The 21795-nt window shown below is 41.8% G+C and overlaps 1 protein-coding gene across 5 annotated transcripts in view; it reads left to right on the top strand.

Annotated features, from left to right (window-relative positions):
• Window positions 1–3145: 3145 nt before the first annotated feature.
• Window positions 3146–21795, top strand: part of LOC122562187 (WD repeat domain phosphoinositide-interacting protein 1) — a 103811-nt gene continuing 85161 nt past the window's right edge. For 2 of the 5 annotated variants that reach the window (XM_088000633.1, XM_043714833.2), the window contains exons 1-2: window positions 3146–3324; window positions 17260–17342. In XM_088000633.1, the coding sequence (XP_087856759.1) occupies window positions 3251–3324; window positions 17260–17342 (157 nt within the window). In that variant the 5' untranslated portion in view covers window positions 3146–3250. Of the gene's footprint in view, window positions 3325–3937; window positions 3967–17259; window positions 17343–21795 lie in introns of all 5 variants that reach the window. The other 3 variants (XM_043714836.2, XM_043714834.2, XM_043714832.2) reach the window with 3 other exon arrangements.

Below are 21795 nucleotides of genomic sequence, written 5' to 3'. Positions count from 1 at the left end.
AGGTTGGGTTATGCTAGGCCATGATGTTCTAAAGATGTAATCAGCAGGTGGTTTCCTTGCCCATCTTTAACCTGATGCCATGAGACCTCATGGGGTCCAGAGTCAATGTCGAACACTCTCAGGGCAATTCTGTGAGTATGACTGTGTCTGGTATTGGTTAACTAGTCTTTGAGACAGCTCTCCTAGTTTTGGCACTTGCATTCTGATGTCACTAATGAGTTTTTTGCAGGGCTGAGTTTCCTGTTGTCATTTCCTGTGCCTACGTCAACTTCAGCTGGTCCGTCTAGTTTTATTCTTTGAGACATTTTAATAGTTTAATACAATTAAGTAGCTTGCTGGATTATCTCAGAGGCCAATTAAGTGTCAACCACATTGCTGAGGATCTGGAGTCATTTGTAGTATGAAAGGCAGTATTGAGGAGGCAGGGAGGATGCAGAAGGATTTGGACAGGTTAGAAAAGTGGCCAGAGAAGTGATAGATGGAATACAACATGGGAAAGTCATGATTTGGAGATGCTGGTGTTGGACTGGGGTGTACAAAGTTAAAGATCACATAATACCAAGTTATAGTCCAACAGGTTTATTTGGAAGCACTAGCTTTCGGAGCGCACCTCCTTCATCAGGTGGTTGTGGAGTATAAGATTGTAAGACACAGAATTTATAGCAAAAGTTTAAGGTGTGAGGTGCCCTGTTTGAGACTGTCTATGTTACAATGTTCAGACTGATTCTAATCTAAAAAACAGATTTACAGAATCTTACATGGATTCATGCAGTTTTTGAGCAAAGTAAAATGTAATTCTGCATGTTCAAATCCACTCCATAAACTTTTCTATGCACATACATATAAATGCATTATCTGGGCCGATATGACACCAGTTGTGAAAGTTCACTTGAGAATGTAACTTTAAAACGTTCTGGGATTTTTATGTGAAAGAACTGAAACCAAAATGTCCATTCTAAAAGATGAGAGACTTAACAAACAATCCAGTTTCTTTTTCAATATATAATTTCAATTAGATCACACTATAAACCTTTTCTGGTATTGTGTGATTTTTAACATGGGGAAGTGTGAGGTCATGCATTTTGATAGGAAGAATAGAGGCATGGGCTATTTTGTAAATGGGGAGAAAATTCAGAAATTCAAAGTGCAAAGGGACTTGAGAGTCCTAGCCCAGGATTCTCTCGAGGTAAACTTACAGCTTGAGTCGGTAGTTAGGAAAGCAAATATAATGTTGACATTTATTTCAAGAGGACTAGAGTATAGAAGCAGGGTTGTACTTCTGAGGCTCTATAAGGCTCTGGTTAGACCACATTGACCTGCTGTGCTTTTCCAGCACCACACTCTCATCTCTGATCTCCAGCATCTACAGTCCTCACTTTCTCCACATTTGGAGTACTGTATTGTGCACAGTTTTGGACCCCATATCTCAGGAAGGATGTACTCACCCTGGAGCATATTCAGAGGAAGTTCACGAGAATGATCACAGGAATGAAAAGCTTAACATTTGAGGACCGTTTGAGGACTCTGACTCTATACTCAATGGAGTTTAGAAGGATGAGGGGGGATCTCTGTTCTAAAAGGTGTCCCCTTTACTCTAAAGTTGAAACTTACAGAATAGTGAATGGCCTGGACAGAGTGGATGTTGGGAAGATGTTTCCATTGGTAGGAGAGACTAGGACCCAAGGACACAGCCTTAGAGTAAAGGGGACACCTTTTAGAACAGAGATAAGGAGAAACTTCTTCAGCCAGAGAGTGGCGAATCTATGGAATTCACTGCCACAGAAGGCTGTGGAGTCCAGGTCATTGAGTGTATTTAAGATTGAGATAGATAGGTTCTTGATTGTCAAGGGGATCAAGGCTTATGGGGAGAAAGTGGGAGAATAGAGTTGAGAAACTTATCAGCCATGATTGAATGGTGGAGCAGGCATGATGGGCTGAATGGCCTAACTTCTGCTCCTATGTTTTATGGTCTTAAATGCTCAAGATGGGATGGGGAAGGGGGGAAGGAGTAAACAATAGATGGAGTTTGAGCCCAGAGAGAGAGAACAACAGTTGAACAGACAAATAAATGGATAAAGGTCAGGCTGGGAGAATCAATACTGCTAATGGCGACCATTAGTGGCTGACAATGGATTGTTTGTGTTGGAAGCGCATGTGATGACAAGGTGTGGTGCGTGGGGGTTATGGTAAAGACATTGGAAAAGGTGGTCAGACCCTAAAATTGTTGAACTCAACATTGAGGCCAGAAAACTGCAGCGTCCTCAAGTGGAAAGTGTTCTTCCAGTTTGCGCTGAGCTTCGCTGGAGTACTGCAACAAGCCTGAGACAGAGATGTTGGCGAGGGAACATGGTCATGCTGAAGTGTACAGGCAACAGGAAGCTCAGTCATTTTTGCAGATAAAAGGTAGGTGTTTCGCAAAGCAGTCGCCCAGTGTGCGTTTCAACTCCCCAGTGTAAAGCAGACTGCATTGTGACCAGCAAATACAGGTGACTAAATTGAGTATAGAGCAGGTAAATCGCTGTTTCACCTGGGGCCTTGGATGGTATGAAGAGAGGAGTTAAATGGGCAGGTTAGGCTTTCTACAATTGCATTGCAAAGTACCATGGGAGTATGGGGAGGTGATGAGAATGGTGGAGAGTGGTCCAAGGTGTCCTAGAGTGAATGGTCCCAGTGGAAGGCTGACAAGGGAGGGGAGGTGCTGGAGCTGGCAGAAATTGCAGTTGATGATCCTTTGGATGTGGATGCTGGTGGATAAATGAGCAACAGGAGGGCCCTATCACTGTTGTGGGAGGGAAAAGAAAAGGTGAGGTATTCAAGTCCCACCTCCTCTAGCTGTGTGTCATAACACGTTGAAATAGAAATTATCTGAAAACAGCCATGAAACCTTGCTGGACTCCAATGAACCCACGAAACATGCCAATGAAATGTCAGCACACACTGTGTGAACAGAACCGATGGGCTTGAGAAGTGGGGCAATGTCTAACCTCTTGCCCAGCAATTGGGGATCCAGAGATTGAGGGCAAGACTCGAGGGCTTTCATCCAATAGGGTTCGGCCCTGCTGGAGGGGGCGCGGCTTCATGGCCACGTGAGGCCCCCCTTGGCCAATGGGAGGTGGAGGATGACGTCAGCCTTTGACAGCTGCTGGTTGCCCTGATTGGCGAGCAGGGCTGAATGGCCACGGAGCTGCTGTACGGAGTCGCCGCTTAGAGCCGGGCGCGGCGCCCAAGACTTGGATGCGGAGGGCTGACAATGAGCCAGAGTGATGCCGGGGGAGAGGGAGCCCGCATCGCCCCTCTCTGCGCCTCCTTCAATCAGGACTGCACGTAAGAAAGCGGCCGCCTCCTCCAGCGCTGATCGCGGCTTTTGTTTTCGGAATGTTTTACAAAAACAGCTTGATCGGAGGACCTTCATCATCCCGCTGGCTTTAAGCTGCATCAGTGTTTATTTATCAAAAAAAAAGAGCCGTAAAGATACGAATGCGCTGTACCTACAGTGGTCGTGGGGTGTTTTGTTTTTGTTTATTTTGCCCGAGGGATTTTCTTGATTTTCATAGCGGAGCGTCAGAGTTTACTGTTACAAAAACTTCCAGGTTATCAAGCATAAGTAACCCTTTTCTCTGAACTCTGTGCCATAACTTCACAAATAATAGAAAGGTCTCCCATGCATGGCAACAATTGTTACTCCTGCACTGTTAAAGTTTTTTTTGGTTGGAACCACATCATGTCAAACCCCAGGTTTCAGCCAGGAAAACTGGAGACTGGCGGTGTTTCACTGCTAAAGCTTCAAATAAAAATGGCATATTCCAATAAATACCTCAAAATAAGCATGTGGTTGCCAACACTGCATGTAGTTCTGAAAGAAATCTGAAGTTATTGTTTCTTCATGCAACTTTGATATGACCATGCTAATTGTACTCTGCATTTCTGTCTTGTGCAGCTCATGCCCTTCTATTAAGACACTTACAGGTATGAATTCTTGTTGAATATAGTCCGTGCTCATTTGGTTGGCAAAAGTGAGAACCGCAGATGCTGGAGGTTAGAGTCGAGAGTGTGGTGCTGGAAAAGCACAGCAGGTCAGGCAGCATCTGAGGAGCAGGAAAATTGACATTTCGGGCAAAAGCCCTTTATCAGAAATCAGACATTCTTGATTCCTGATTGCTCTCATCTTGATGAAGGGATTTTGCCCGAAATGGTGATTTTCCTGGTCCTCGGATGCTGCCTGACCTGCTATGCTTTTCCAGCACCACACTCTTGATTCATGTTCATTTGGTGCCCATAGTTACTTAGGATAGCAGTTGTATTTTCGATGTAAGTGAAATGAGTGCCCATGAGCTATTCAAATATGGGTGTTATAGGCTCGGCCTAGCGTGGCTGAATAGCCAAAGAGAAGGGATCCAGGCTGACACACTTCTTTCTGTGCACAGAAACACTTGTAAATTTTTTCTCATTGACACTGCTGAAAATGGCTCAACTGCCCACCATAGATTGAACCTTGCACCTTCCTGCACCTTCTAAGTACTTAAGAAATATGTGTCAGAAATGGTTATTAGGCTGCACGTGTTTGCTGGGTGAAAGTGAGGACTGCAGATGCTGGAGATTAGAGTCAAGAGTGTGGTGCTGGAAAAGCACAACAGGTCAGGCAGCATCTGAGCAGCAGGAAAATCAACATTTTGGGCAGAAGCCCTATACCATTATAAAAGATGCTTTTGCCCATGAATGTATCAATCTTATTCCTGAACATCCTCAATGAACAACTACAGCCCTCTTGAATAGAGAATTTCAAATGTTACAATCCTCTGAGTGAAGAAAGTTCAGATTGTATGTTTGCCCTCTGAGCTGGTAAGTTTGTTTTCAGATGTTTCATCACCATGCTAGGTAACATCATCAGTGAGCCTCCAATGAAGCACTGGTGTTCTGTCCCGCTTTCTATTTATATGTCTTGGTCTCTTAAGGTGCGTGATATCGCTTCCGGTTCTTTTTCTCAGAGGTGGGCAAATGGGGTCCAGATCGATGTGTTTATTGATGGAGTTCCGGTTTGAATGCCAGGCCTCTAACAATTCCCATGCATATCTCTGTTTAGCCTGTCCTCAGATGGATGTGTTGTCCCAGTCAAAGTGGTGTCCTTCTTTGTGTGTATGTAAAGATACTGGTGATAGTTGCTCATGTCTTTTGGTGGCTAGTTGGTGTTCGTGTATCCTGGTGGCTAGTTTTCTGTCTGTCTATATGATGTAGTGTTTGTTACAGTCCTTGAATGGTATTTTGTAAATCATATTCGTTTTGCTGGTTGTTGGTACAGGGTCCTTTAGGTTCATCAGGTTCGACTGGGACAACACAACCATCCTATGATGGGCTAAACAGAAATATGCACGGGAATTCCTAGAGGCCTGGCATTCAAACTGAAACGCCATCAATAAACAAATTGATTTGGACCCCATTTACCAACCTCTGAGGAAAAGAACCAAAAATGATATCACCCACCTTAATAGACCAAGACACACAAATAAAAAGTGAAACAGAACACCAGCACTTCACCCGAGGCTCACTGATGTGACCTAGCATGGTGGCGAAACATCTGAGAACAAACCTTCCAGCTCAGCAAGCAAACTTACAACCTGAACCTCAACCTGAGCTACAAATCTTCTTAAAAATTGCAGATAAAGAACGTATTCGCTAACTGTGTCTTAAATGGCTCACCACTTATTCCATGACTTTGAGTCCTAATCCAGACCCTCCAAACCAGAGCAGGAATTAATCTTTCAGTATCTACCCAAATAAGCCCCCAAAGAATTTCATACATTTTGATCAGATCACCCTTCATTCTACTAGATTACAGAGAAATAGGCTTATTTTACTCAATCACTCCTGATTGGCCTGCCCTCTCATTTGACAAATCCTTGAACCCAATGCGATCCTTAAATTGTTAATTAGTAAGAGTATTGAGTACAGGAGTTGTGAGGTCATGTACAGGACATTGTTAGGCCACTGTTGGAATACTGCCTATCGGAAAGATGTTGTGAAACTTGTAAGGGTTCAGAAAAGATTTACAAGGATGTTGCCAGGATTGGAGGATTTGAGCTATAGGGAGAGGTTGAATAGGCTAGGGCTGTTTTCCCAGGAACATCAGAGGCTGAGGGTTGCCTTATAGAGGTTTATAAAATCATGAGGAACATGGATAGGATAAATAGACAAAGTCTTTTCCCTGGATGCAGGAGTCCAGTACTAGAGGGCATAGGTTTAGGGTGAGAGGGGAAAGATATAAAAGCGACCTAAGGGGCAACATTTTCACTCAGAGGGTGGTACGTGTATGGTATGAGCTGCCAGAGGAAGTGGTGGAGACTCGTACAATTGCAACATTTAAAAGGCAACTGGATGGGTATATGAATAGGGAGGGTTTGGAGGGATATGGGCCAGGTGCTGGCAGATGGGACTAGATTGGGTTGAGATATCTGGTCGGCATGGACGGGTTGGACCGATAGGTCTATTTCCATGCTGCACATCTGACTCTATCACTCTGGCTACTTAAAGACCTCATTCTACCATCTGTGCTATAATACATGTGGCAGGGGAAAGGCAAACAGCCAGGCAATATTCTCTGCATGGGCTAATATCCTTTAGGAAGGCAGAGGTTGGTGCTGTACCTCGTTTTTTGGGGGGAGGGCTTTTTGTGTCCAGCAGAGGCTCTGTCCCAAGGCCATACCCTCAAAAAAAAAGGCTGTCCCTCAGCTTGTACATTTCAGCCTCTTGGGCTCCTTTTTCCTTGGTGGGGTCAGTCAGACAGAATCCTTAGAATTGGCTGAAGTGCAACACCTATCAGACAGACTGTAAACTCACCAGTAAGCACTGGCACTGCTAGTAGACAGGTGCTGACCAATCAGTATAGTCAGTAAGATCAATAGCGTGCAATGTCTTTCCAGATGGACCCATGCTGATCAGTTAAGGCTGCTCCCATTGGTGCTGTAGGACAGTCAGGTTTCTGGTCAGTGTGATGCAAATGGACGTTTCGATGGCCTACTGGGTTTTCCCTCTTCCCCCCCCCAACCCACACCGCACATACACAGACACACATGAGCTCCTATTTACAAATCCAAGTCAGCTTATTCTAACCTGTTGAATGCTGTACCAATCCAGGAGCCTTTTTTTCCTCTGCATTTCCATTGCACTCAGCAGTATTTACCTTCCCTCTGCTAACCCATCCTTCCTGCTAGCTTTATTGCTCTTCTGCTTTATTGCCACCCATCATTGCTCCTCACTCTGCCTCTCCCAATTTGGATGATGTAAGAGGCATCACCCTTGTGTTCATCATGGAAAAACAAACAAGAAACATCCCGCTTGTTTGGGAAGAGAGGGATATGTGATGATTTTTGAGGGAGGGTAATATAGGGAGCTTAAAAAAGCCAACTATAAGCCCAAGCTCAGTCCATATGTTTACAGATTTATTCGGTGTAGAGTAAACAGCAAATGGTTCCATGTCAAGCATATAATGTTGAGTTCAGGATTATATTGGGAGAAAGTGAGGACTGCAGATGCTGGAGATCAGAGCTTAAAAATGTGTTGCTGGAAAAGCGCAACAGGTCAGGCAGCATCAAAGGAACAGGAGAATCGACGTTTTGGGCATAAGCCCTTCTTCAGGAATGAAGGGCTTATGCCCGAAATGTCGATTCTCCTGTTCCTTTGATGCTGCCTGACCTGCTGCGCTTTTCCAGCAACACATTTTTAAGTTCAGGATTATATTAAAATGCTACTCATTGGAATTTGAAGAATGAGGGACAATCCTCTTTAAACATATATGATTCATAGGGGGCTTGACAGGGTAGATGCTGAGAGGTTGTTTCCCCGAAAGGGAGACTCAAGGACCAAAGGGCACAACCCTGGAGTAAAGGGTTGCCCATTTAAGACAGAGGTGAGCAGAAATTTCTTCTGAGGCTGATGAATCTATGAAATTCTTTGTCAGTCATCAACAACTTAATGACTGTTGAGGCTGGGTCATTAAGTATATTCGAGGTTGAGATAGACATTTATTTATAGCATAAGGCAATCAAGAGTTATGGGGAAAAGGCAGGAAAGTAAAGGTGAGGATTATTAGACTAGCCATGATTTCACTGAATAGCAGAACTGATGCGATTGGCTGAATGGCCTACTCTGCTCCTAAATATTTTCTTAAAATTCGGTTTTTATTCTATGCCCTGTCCCCAAATTGTCCTTAATGAAAATCAACAAGAGCAGTTTCTTAAAACAGATTTTGGGGAAGATGATAATGCAATATTAATGTCACTGGACTCATAATCCATAGGCCCAAGACGCCTCCATAGTGACATGAGGTCACATTCCACCAGGATAGTTGGCAGTATTAAACTTCCATGAATAAATCTTAAATTGAAAGCTCGCCTCAATTAGACTGACAACTATCATCTATTATCATGAAAGCCAATTGAGTGTACTTTAAGGAAGGAAACCAACTGTTTTTGCAAGGTCTGGCCCACGTGTGGCATCAGAGTCATAGCAATGTGGTTGGCTCTTAATTGCCCTTGGAAATGACTTAGCAAGCCATCAGCTCAGAAAGACAATTAAGGCCGGGCAATAAATGCTGCCCTTGGCAACAACATTCGCCTCAAGGTGCAAACTTTTTTTTTCAAGCACTGTTCCGGAGATTTTCTTAAAGGTAACTTTTTAATTTTCAGGCGGTATATTTTGATTTTCAGGGTCTCCTTTCCCATTGTCACTAATTTATTAATTAAGTGATGCAACTATGTAGCAACAGTAACTCCCGTACCTGTGTTAACGTTGCTGAATTTGAACTCCAGCAGAAACAGTGTTTGAAGAGTTTATCAATGTCCTCAATAATAGTCAATGTTCCGTGAAATTTAAAGCCCCAACACATAAGTAAGACATTAATTTCTTAGATGCCACTGTATTTAAATGGGCAAAATGAACAGAAATAAATTAGCAACAAAGTTATTTTTCAAAGTAATTGGCATGTGCTTCTATACACAAAAAGCCATCGCTCAAAACCAGCTTCCACAGACTGGAAAGCTCATGGCTAATAAGCTTGCATGGCAAAAAGCTGGGAAATTTTAACTTGCCAATTACTGTATCTCCAATCACAATCTCAGATTCAACTTTACCAATCCCACAAAAAGAGTATCAAGAACCATGTCACACCCTGGTCAATTATAACTTTATGAACATTTTCCTGAGATTTGCTCATCAGTTTTCAGAAAGTTGATATCTGAAAACAAGAAATTTATTTCTAGTTAATGGTGATGGAAATAATAATTGCTAATAACTTGTATCAATTATATGTCTTCTAAAAATTGGTGTCATATAGTCTCCTCAATTGTTATTCAGTTCTGAGTTTGGAGTTCAACAGAAACTAAAGCCAGAATAATTCACATGTATAATTTTGACCAGTAAACTTGACTGAGGGAGGTCACCATCTAATAGAGTAGCCAGCTAATAGCACTCTCCGATTCTGAAGGTTGTTTGTTGTGTTTTGAGCATACAATCCGAGCTACCACTTCAGTGTGGTACTGATGAAGTGCTACATGGTCAGTGATGTGGCTTTTTGGAAGACACCATCTACATGTTCCAATACATTTGGAAATTTTTCTTGCACTATATGGGACTTTGATTTCTCTTTCCATCTCCCAGCACTGTCACAAACAAATTATCTGGTCACTTATTTATTTGTTATGTATAAAATCTGGCTATTGTTGTGAAAAGTGTATAACTTTTTATCTATACGTTGGTATCATTGTTGGACTTGGATTACAAAGTAGTGGCACTCAGGTATTTGTTACTCCTGTAAGGGTTTTATTTAAGTAAAAAACAAGATCAGTGATTTTTTCCCAAACAATAATCTTATTTAGCATTGCTGAGAAAGTAAGTACCTGTAGACCCCTGTGGTGTTAATGGAAATTTCATTATACTAAGCATTTATGACAGGTGGGTAAACATTGAAAACCATTAGCTTGTTTTCAGCTCTGAATAATCCAGAATTGATTTGAGTTTAGAAAAGCCGGAGATTAATTTTTTTTTGGGCAGTTAGGAAGAAATGTAACCAGGGTCAAAAGCAAGTTTAATGGAGGAGTATAGGTAAGTTCAGGGAAACATACAGTCACCTCAGTTTAAAAAAAAATGTCGAGTTTGTGAAACTTTCAAAGCAGAAGCATTTAGAGTCACATTGTCATAGAGATATATAGCATGGAAACAGGCCCACCTGCCAGCACCCGGCCCATATCCCTCCAAACTCTTCCCATTCATATACCTATCCAGATGCCTTTTAAATGTTGCAATTGTACCAGCCTCCACCACTACTTCTGGCAACCCATTCCATACATGCACCACCATCTGCGTGAAAATGTTGCCCCTTAGGTCTCTATTTATCTTTCCCCTCTCACCCTAAAGCTATGTCGTCTAGTTCTGGACTCCTCCACCCAGGGAAAAGACCCTCTCTATTTACCCTATCCATGCCTCTCATGATTTAATAAACCTCCATAAGGTCACCCCTCAGCCTCTGATGCTCCAGGGAAAACAGCCGTAGCCTATTTAACTTCTCCCTATAGCTCAAATCCTCCAACCCTGGCAACATCCTTGTAAATCTTTTCTGAACCCTTTCAAGTTTCACAACATCCTTGCTTAGAAATATGTAGGTTATTAAAATGGAGAAAGATTAGGCTTTGAGTTGTGGCAGATTTGAAAAAAGACTCAACTAATTATCTCCACAATCCATGACAATACTGTTCTTTAAGTAGATCCTTAATGAATTGATGGGTGTAACTCTTCTGAGATTTGAATCTCTGTAACAGTGTCGGGGAAATCGGTTGACACTTTTGTTTTGAGTGTGTTTTAAGACTTTTCTAAACTGTCTTCTGTATCTAGATAGCTTGGTAATTTTTTTTTGTTTTTGTTTTTTGTGTCGTAAACTTCTGTTTTGTTGTTAAAGAACCTGTGCAGCCTAGTGTAACATGTTTCATAAATTTAAAAAAAATCTTTCAAGCCAGAGTTCAATCTGGTATCTGACTTGTCCAGTAGTACCATCAGCTGTGATCATAACACTGTGCAAACTGGTGACTATGTTCACCTAATGATTAACAGTCACTGTTATTACTTACATAATTTGGGTGGCATGGTGGCTGAGTGGTTAGCACTGCTGACTTGCAGTACCAAGGACCCGGGTTCAATTCCAGCCTTGGGTGGCAGTCTGTGAGGAGTTTGCACATTCTCCCCATGTCTTTGTGGTTTTCCTCCACGTGCTCCAGTTTCCTCTCAGTCGAAAGATGTGCAGGTTAGATGGATTGGCCATGCTAAATTGCCTATAGTGTCTCGGGTTATGCAGGCTGTGAATTTGCCATGGGAAATACGTGATTATAGGGTAGGGCTTCAGTCTTAGTGGGATGCTCTTCGGAGGGTCGGAGAGGACTCGATGGGCCGAATCATATTCGGTGGGCCGAATTGCCTGCTTCCATACTGTAGGGATTCTATGATTCGATTACAGAATAACCACAATTATCCAAACGAGACAGGTAGGGAGTATTTTGTTGGCATAACAGAGTTCAGATAATGGATTGTTCGGATAATGAATAGCGTTTTTACGGGACCTTGAGATCTTGTTTGGATAATCCGAAATTCGGATAATTAATGTTTGGTTAATTGAGGTTGTTCTGTATTTGGCTCTAAAGGTCTTTGGGATGTCCTGGGGATATGGTAGGGCAGTACAAAATTCAAGTTTATCTTTTCAGTGCCATCTGGAACTTCCTGGGCAGATATTGTCAGTACAATGTTACTGTGAAACACACTTTTGATAAAGACTCCTGTAAATGGAGGACCTGATTGCAAGATATTTGTTGCAACATTGCAGTTTGAGTCATTCAATCATTCAGCAGATTACTGATGAACAATTTCTATAATTTTCAAATGTGCACTTTATGGACAGTCACTTAATCATCGTATTTCGCAAAAGCTTTTTATGTCTAAACTATCTGATCTTTTGAGATACAGCACTAAGATATACATTCCTAAGTTTCAGTTGGACCTTGAAATTTAATTAATGTAGTTCTTTTGTTAATTTGTTTGTAACCCAGTGGCGAAAATTTATGATGATTTTTGGCAGGATCCAGGCTCCCAGATATGTGGCAATGCCATATTATTAAAGTTACAAGGCACTTAGATTCTGGCAATGTAACAAATTAGCTCTCAGATTTCTTTCACTCATGGGGAAGGACACACCAAACTAGACAGTGGTTGTCAGGGTTTATTATTGGTTTCAAATGTTTGCTACCATTACAAGAAACCACAAGGGGTTAGCTTAGCTTAGTTTTTTTTGTATGGAAAATAGCGTGTTTCTTTAAGCCAGCACCAGATGAGTTTGTCATGTGATTACAGTTATTTTGCTGTAAAGGTATAATAAGAGTTTATCTTCAATCAAAATATTTGGATGGCTTAACTGTCGCACTGACATGTTCAACTGCATAACAGTAACACAGACTCCATAATGATAGGTGCTATATGTATGTAGTTGTGACCTAAGTCCATATAATTTTATTGCAGATTCTGCATCTGAATCGAATTTGGCAATGCCAGCATGAATTGAGGTTATTTCAATGTACAAGTGGATATTCCATGACGCAGCTTGTGGGTAATTGTAATGTCTAGTTGGTAAATTGACCTACCACTTAACAATTATTGCTGAAATATCCCCAGCAGAATCTGTATTATTATAACTCCATATGTGAGCATTCCTGGCTGAGCCAGCACTTGGTGCCCATCCCTAATTGCCCTCCAGAATGTGAGTTGCCTTCTTGAACCACTGCAGTCCTTGAGACATAGATATATCCGGAGTACTGTTAAGAAGGGACTTATTGGATTTTGTCCCAGTGAAAGTAAAGGAACATCACTATAGCTCCATGTTAGGATGGTATATGGCTTAGAGGAGGACTTGCAGGTGGTGGTATATATTTGCTGCCTGTGTCCTTCCAGATAGAAGTGGTTGTGAATTTGGAAGATACTTTTGAAGGAGCCTGTCGAGTTACTGTAGTGCATCCTGTGGATGATTCACATCACTGTCATTCTGTGTAGATGGTGCAGGGAGTGAATGTTGACATTGGTGGACAGGGAACCACTTATCCAGTTTGCAATGCCCTGAATAATGTCACGCTCCTTGAATTGCTGAAGCTGCTCACATCCAGGAAAGGGGAGAGTATTCTATCACACACCTAACTTGGGCTTTGTAGATGGTATTCAAGCATTAGGGCAACAGCGGGTGAGTTAATCTCCACAAAATTCCTATCCTCGGTCTGTTTTTGCGGCTGAAGTATTCATGTGGCTGGTCCAGTTCCTTTTCTTGTATATGGTAATCCCCAGGATGTTGATTATGGGCAATTCATAGAACCATAGAATCCTTACATGATGGAAGTAGGCGATTTAGCCCATGGAGTCCACACTGACCCTCTGAAGAGCATCACACCCAGACCCACACCACCGACTATATTCTTGTAACCCTGCATTTCCCATGGCTAATCCATCTAGCCTGCACAACTCTGGGCACCATGGGCAATTTAGTTCTTTGAACCAAGAACAATACTGCACAGGAACAGGTCCTTCGGCCCACCAAGCCTGTACCAAACCATGATGCCTTTCTAAACTAAAAATCTTTTGTGTGTACGTGGTGTGTATCCCTCTACTCCCTGCCTATTAACACATCTGTCAAGATGCCTCTTGGCTTCAATTGAGGGTCATTTGAATTATTATGTTATACATTTAAAAAAAGTCAGCTCTTCTCTAACACAAAATATTGAAGTGAGAATATTTGCTGCATCTATGAGATTTCTTTAAGAATGTCAACTCTGGTTCAGATGGCGGTACTCTCACCTCTGACCCAGCTTCAAATTGAATCAAGTTTGTAGTTTTAGCATGAAACTTATATTGATATTCCATTACAACCTTATAAAACAATGCATTGAGCAATATTGTATGAGATTCACAAAAATAAGGCCATATATGTGTGAATTTTCTGTAATACTTCTTTACCGCATAATAATGGGTATATTACCTGAATGGTTGCCTCACTCAAATTCTTCTTTTTTTAAAAAGAAGGAAATACAGTCACTTAGACTGGAACAATGCAGAAATCTTGTTGCTGAAGGTATTATCTTGCACTCATCCAAATAGTCACATCTACGAGTACTGATTGTTAGCAATTCTAAACTTGTAGCTGAGATAAGTATGGGAGTGCTTTCTGTTTACTCTTTGGAGTAATTTGAAAAAGATGGTAGGCTTGAACATGTTCCTTTCTTTGCAGAGAGTGTGTCCCTAATAGCTTATAGCTCATGTTAATGATTATCACACTCCAGACATTTCAGCACATGCTGCCCAGTTATCATCTATTAGTGGATGTGTTGGTTTAGAGTCGTATAATATGGAAAGAGGCCATTTGGCCCATCAAGTCTGCACCAATGCTCTGAAGACCATCCCAGCCAGACCCACTTCCCCAACCTAACCCCATATCCCTGCATTTACCATGGCTAATCCACCTAGACTACGCATTCTTGGATACTACAGGACAATTTAGCATGGCTGACCCACCTAACCTGCACATCTTTGGACTGTGGGAGAAAAGCGGAGCCCTCAGCCCTGCAGAATGACTTTTGTGAGTTCTATTTGAGTGGTATGGTGGCACAGTGGTTAGTACTGATGCCTCAAAGCACCTTAGACTCAGGTTTGACTCCAGTCTTGGGTGACTGTGTGGAGTTCAGTAAGAATGTAAGAACTCCACACAGTCAAAACCTTTGGTATACCTCTACATTTATGTAAGAATTCCAAAGTAATAACATGTCCTGAAGTATTTTAGTGGAGCATTATCAAACAAAATTTGACGCTATGAAAGGTAATTGATACAGGCTTTAAGCAATATCTTAAAGGATTGGGTTGGCTTAGGGAGAGAAACTGTCTAAAACCTAGGCAGTTGAAGGCATGACCTGGGTTAGGAGGGTAAATGTGGGCAGAATTACAGAATTTTGGGATTTGAGAAACAGAGGAGCTTTGGAAGGGATTTGTAAACAAGGTTGAGTGTTTTAAGATTGAAGAGTTACCTGACACAGCTACTATAAGTCAGTGTAAGTTAGGATATATGTAGCAGCACTTTGGATAAGTTCAATTTCGGGATTAAGCAAGACAGAAAGCTGGTCAGTAGTAAATTGCAATTGTCTAGTGTATTGATAACATCCATACATGAATCAGGATTTCAGCAGCACATAAGTCAAGGTAAGAGTAGAGACAGGCGATGGTACAGAGATGGAAGCAGTTCTGACTGTCTGGTCTGAAGCTTGTCTCTGGATGTCAGTCAAGATACCAAGGATATGAATGGTTTTGTTCAATCTCAGGCAGTGACCACAAAGAAGAGAGGAGATTGTGGCAAATGATGAATGCAGTGACTTTGGTTTTTCAATCCCTAGTTGAAGGAAATTTTGCATTATCAAGAGAAATCCTCCAGTAATAATCTCGAAAAGGATACATTAACAACTTAGGGCTACTTGCACTTTTCCCATGCATCACCTTTTTGTCGTCACACTTTTGTCTTACTTTCATATCAGTCTTTTTCATTATATCCTCTGCCTGCTAACCGTCCTTCACCTGATGACTGTATCTGTTCTTGACTTGTGCAAAGCCATGAGGATCAACTTGCAAAAAATGTCTCAGCTTTCACAGACGGGACATTTCAGATATCACACCTGATTTTTTATTCATAACATTGCTATATCCCATATTGTTTTTGAACTTGTGGCTGAAACTAGCCAGAATGCTTCAATTTACATAAACTCCTGACCACATGTTCTGAGTGGCATGTAGTTGAACAACAATCTTTAATTAATGTGAGAGGTACAGTCCAAATAAATGTATTTAGTTTGTTACAAGGATGGGTGTTTCACAAGTTGTACCCCTCACTATGTAATAACTGTGCAAACAAGTACATCAGAGTCAGAAAGGCAGAAATTGCTGGAAAAATTCAACAAGTCTGCTGAGTCCAGCAGGTCCCTGGACCTGAAATGTTAACTCTGGTGGTACTCCATAGATATTGCCAAACCTGCTGAGGTTTTCCAGCAGGTTTGGCAGCATCTGTGGAGAGAAATTAGAGTTAACATTTCAGGTCCAGGGACCTGCTGGACTCAGCAGACTTGTTGAATTTTTCCAGCAATTCTGTTTTTGTGTCTGATTTCCAGCAGATGCAGTTCTTTCAGATTTTTTTTGTTTAAAGTCATAAAGGCTGCAAAAACTCATGTGTTATGTAATATTCATTCCATTCCGGTCTATGTGTATGTCTAGATACAGAGAACATCAAGCATCTCCAAGACATTTTTGTTTTTAAAAATAGCAAGTTTATAGCAATATTAGATCTGTACCAATAATAATTTGTATGAATAATCTGTGGCAATATCTGGGATGACACCGTGGCTCAGTGTTAAGCACTGCTGCCTCACAGCGCCAGGGATCTGGTTCGATTCCACCCTTAGGCTACTGTCTGGGTGGAGTTTGCATACATGGCTTTCCTCTGACAGTCCAAAGATGTGCAGGTTAGGTGGATTGGCCATGCTAAATTGCTCATAGTATCCAAAGATGTGCAGGTTAGGTGGATTGGCCAGGCTAAATTGCTCATAGTATCCAAAGATGTGCAGGTTAGGTGGATTGGCCAGGCTAAATTGCTCATAGTATCTAAAAATGTGCAGGTTAGGTGGATTAGCCATGGGAAATGCAGGTATAGGGTAGAGGGTGGAACTGTGTGGGATGCTCTTCAGAGGGTCGGTGTGGATTTGATGGGCCATATGGCCTGCTTTCACACTGTAGGGATTCTATGATTAAATCTGTATCAACCATGGTATGAAGAGTACCAGTACTGGGTCTGCATGAAACCTGGTACAAGTTGTACCATTATCAAATATGCATTAATGTTGGCCTTGAAAGTGTTACTGATTCATCATTGATCACGGAGAATATTAACATTAGATATGGTTTATGAAAGAACCAATAGGAGGTGATATGAAATAGTGTCGATACCTATTCTGTTGCTAAAATGCTATGGGAGTGAATGAGGATCTCCCCATTTGTTACCTGCATTCTTAGCCAGAAAGACTGATTGGCCTTTCCTAAACAAAACAATGGAAAAGTCAACACTTCTGTTGAGTAAGGAAGACTGTAACGGACAGAAAATGCTAAGTCCGGCTCAAGTTATGTATTATATTGATACTTATTTTGTTGTTTGATCTGCAGATCTCTGGCAGTTGGTACTATCTCTGGTTATAAACTATTTTCATTGACTTCGGTGGACAGATTGGAAGAAATCTACAAATGCAGTGAGTCACAGTTCTTTTAAAATTATGAACCTTTGACAATGGAATGCTACTACCTCTTTAATCTAGACTTTCTTTTGAGCAACCTCCTGTAAATGTCTAATCTTTGTAGTATATAAAATAGCAATTTTAGATTTATTTGTGGCACAGCAGCATTATATGCATGATTCAGTTTCATATGACAAACAGGTTCTTAAAAAATGTAGCTTCTCTACAGAAATGTAAATTTATTGTACAATGAAAGCAATAAGTGCCTGAAAGTGTTTCACCGATGTGAAATAACATGAAGGAGAGAGCATTGTGTTTTAATTTGGTTAGTGCATTTCATTATGGTCATAACCAATGGAATTGAACTCTTTCTGTTTTAAGAAGCACAACAGCAGACATGATGAGCCAATCTGAAAGATGTCCATGTGTACAATACACCTTTAGCTGTTCAGCTTCTAAAACACACCAAATTGTAAACATTAGAAGATCAGCAGTACTCTTGTACAGATTTTACACCGGCAACTTCAGTGTTTTAATCTTGGTCAATTTCTCATTTGACAAGAAAGGGCAAAGTTTAATCCACCCCAAGCACCCAGTCATCATAGAATCCCTACAGTGTGGAAGCAGGCCATTTGGCCCATTGAGTCCACACTGAACCTTCAAAGAGCATCCCATCCAGACCCACTCCCCTCTACACTATCCCTGTAACCCTGCATTTCCCATGGCTAATCTACCTAGCCTGGACACTATGGGCAATTTAGCACGGCCAATCCACTTAACCTGCATATCTTTGGACTGTGGGAGGAAACCAGAGCACCCAGAGGAAACCCGTGCGAAGACATGGACAATGTGCAAACTCCTCAAAAACAGTTGCCACAGGGTGGAATTGAACATGGGTCCTGGGCACTGTGAGGCAGCAGTGCAAACCACTGAGTCACCGTTGCCACCCCAGCTAGCACCTTCATCAAACAAAGAAAATGCATAAAAGCTAAATAATCCTGAGCAATTTTGAAAATTACAGGACAATATTTGCAATGGCAGGAGATTGGAGCTGAACTTAACTGTACATATTTATTAACCCACTTCAGCATGTACCAGACATGAGGACAGTTGACCATCTAAATTCCAAAGTTTCAGTTTTTTTGAGTTTAGAATAAAAAATGCATATGATAGAAATGCTTTTTGGAGATGTTGAAAGTGAAAGCAGGAAAGTAGTAAAATGCTGACAAAATTTAACTTTCAAACTCTGGCTTTTTGCTGAGAAGAGTCCCATTTATCTGTTCTGTTATCAGTGAGAGGTGACTCAACTAAACAGCATTTCTACCCAATATAGGTGAGGTTAAGCTGCATGCAGCTGATAGTGTAAATAAACCAGTTCCCTTAGCCTGATGACATTGTAGGCCATCAAAACCTTGCTTTGTGGGGAAAAGTTCAATCTGATAAATGGGTTTGAGTGCAGGTTGGAGCAAGTACCATTAAAAATGTAAGTGCACAGGAAGCTCACTCCGACTACCAACTTTCACATTTTGACTTTAGCGTGTTAGACTGCTTATATGAAGCCCCTTTGGGCGAGGTGTTGCTGATTAGAATCATAGTCCTCCAGCATAGCAACCACCAAAGATATGCCAACCACCAAACACCAAACTACACAAATCCTATTAACCTGTACTTGGTCCATAACCTATTTTATCCATGCATTTTAAATATTCATTGGGTTGCTTCCTAAATATTGTGAGAGCAATTGCCTCCATTGCATCCTCAGGCAGCATCTTCTGTATTTCTGGGTGAAAAAACCTTTTCCTCAGACTTCCTCTAAGCAACTTAAACTTATGCCCTTTGGTTTAAGACTAAGTTGAAGATATGTCTGCAGTGGGGGAGAGATTCTCATGATCTACCCTATATATACCTCCCATAATTTTGTAAACCTGAATTACATTCCTCCTCTGACACATCTGCTCCAGGGAAAACAAACCCACCTATCCAGTCTTTCCTCATAACTGAAACTTTTCATTTCCAGCAACATCCTGATGAATCTCCTCTGCACCTTCACCAGTGCAATCTCTTCCCTCTGATAGTGTGACAACCAGAACTGCACACAGTATTCATTCTGTGGCCTAACGAATGCTCTATGAATTTACAACAAGACTTGCTTGCTCCTATATTGTGTCCCTAATGAAGGCAAGCATCCTGTATGCCTTCTTCACCATCCTGTGTATCTGTGCTGACACCTTCATGGATCCATGGACTTGTATATTAAGGTCACTTTGTTCCTCAATATTCCCTCATGACTTACCATTCATGTGTAAATCCTTCCTTTATTAGACTTTCCAAAATGCATCAGCGTGCACTTATCAGAGTTGACCTCCATTGTTCTGCCCAAATTACCCGCTGATCAATAGCTATAGCAAGCGTCCATCCTCAACAACACCACCAATTTTTGTGTCATCTGCAATCTTGCTAGTTATACCTTCTACATTCACATCCAAGCCATTAATGCACATTGCAAACATCAAGAGTTCCAGCACTGATCACTGTGATGCGCTGTTGAACACAGGCTTCCAATCACAAAACCCACCCTCCGCTACCATCATTTGCCAACTTGCCTTGGATCCCATAGGCTCTTACCTTTTGGACCAGCCTTCATGTGTTCCTTGACAAAGGTCTTATCCAAATCCATGTAAACCACATCAACCGCACTACCCCTCATCAAGACAGTTAGTCAACTTTTCAAAAGGCAATTAAATTAGTCAGACAGGATCTCCCTCCAACAAATTGACTGATTCTAAGTGTTAAGTTGGAGCAGTATTGCAGCAAACTTTCCCAAGTTCAAAGTCCCATCTCCAATTTTCCTGGGCTTTCTAAAAGCCCCTAGTGAAAGCAAGGGTCAGACACACTGGCAATTGAAGCATCTGATTAAAACCGATGTAAAGACTGCAATAAAGACATATACACAGAGTTTCTGCCTATTATTTGGAAAGGCTTTGTTCACTGTGCTTCTGCTGAGGGTTTACTTTCTTTGGAGTTTTTCTCAATCCCATCATGGTGGGAAGGCAGTCTTAGATCCAACCTCAGCAGGAACAATGTAAATAGCAGCTAAACATCAGCATGAGCACTATCAGCAGCCTGCTAAACAGTGACTTATTGCTGGATAACAGAATTAGAAGCACCAGTGGGCTGCAGCTCATAGGAAGAATAACATGGCATATGGCCAGAGGATGAGCTACCTTGACATATCAGAGCAGCTGTGTTTCAGGAATTCAATGATGTAGAGGTGTCGGTGTTAGACTGGGGTGGATAAGGTCAGAAGTCACACGACACTAGGTTATAATCCAACCTAAAGTGAAGTGACCTGATGAAGGGGCGGTGCTTTGAAAGTTTGTGATTTTAAATTAAACCTGTTGGACTATAACCTGGCATTGTGTGACTTCTGACCTCAGGAGTTCAAGGCTATTGAGTCAGGTAGGTGACAGATATCTGTATCTTCTAAGAAATAAACCTGATCCTCACTTGACCTGATGCCCACGTGTTAAAAAAGACGGTTAACATGATCACTGTCTTCGACCTTTTTGCCTCTAGATCATTCCTGGACTCTGCTGGATATCCAGGATCTCCAAGTTTCATTCACAACAAATGACAAATGACTGATGGGTCATTTTTCAGGATCAGTAATTATGTGAATTTGTCTGTGATGACATCAATCAGAATTTGCAAGAAGTAAAAAATGTGTTGCTGGTAGGTTTCTCACAGGGAGATGTCAATTGCACACACAAATCCATGTTCCTGTAGAACAGCTAGAAATATGCACCCACTGCATGGGCTTCTGCTCCATTACTGTGTAGCTGAGTGTAACCACAAGATTAGATTAGATTATTTACAGTGTGGAAACAGGCCCTTCGGACCAACAAGTCCACACCGCCCCGCCGAAGCGCAACCCACCCATACCCCTACATTTACCCCTTACCTAACACTATGGGCAATTTAGCATGGCCAATTCACCTGACCTGCACATCTTTGGACTGTGGGAGGAAACCGGTGCACCCGGAGGAAACCCACGCAGACACGGGGAGAACGTGCAAACTCCACACAGTCAGTCGCCTGAGGTGGGAATTGAACCCGGGTCTCTGGTGCTGTGAGGCAGCAGTGCTAACCACTGTGCCACCGTGCTGCCCTGTTGGTTGCTAACACGAAAATCCAAGCAGTTTACGTTCATTAGCAAACTATCCCTTATTTAATGACTCAGCTGCTCTCAGATGCTTGCTCCCCACAATGATTTGTTCCCAAAGACATGCACTAACTCCTTCTGTCAAAGTGTGTCCTTGCATGTAAAGTGATGACTTAAGATGTTGGTACAAGTATGGACAGTTGTTCTATGGAGATGTTGTGTCATGATGTTTTTCTCCTGTGACCGTTTACCTTCCTGAACCTCATTGAAGATGTCACTAGGAGATGAGAGACACCCACTTCAAGC

The sequence above is a fragment of the Chiloscyllium plagiosum genome, unplaced genomic scaffold (assembly GCF_037043375.1).
Source record: "Chiloscyllium plagiosum isolate Xiang-an unplaced genomic scaffold, Cpla_swu_hap1 HiC_scaffold_25, whole genome shotgun sequence".
NCBI lineage: Eukaryota > Metazoa > Chordata > Chondrichthyes > Orectolobiformes > Hemiscylliidae > Chiloscyllium > Chiloscyllium plagiosum.
Note: the sequence above shows the minus strand (reverse complement) of the source record. Positions and strands in the feature narration are given on the sequence as shown.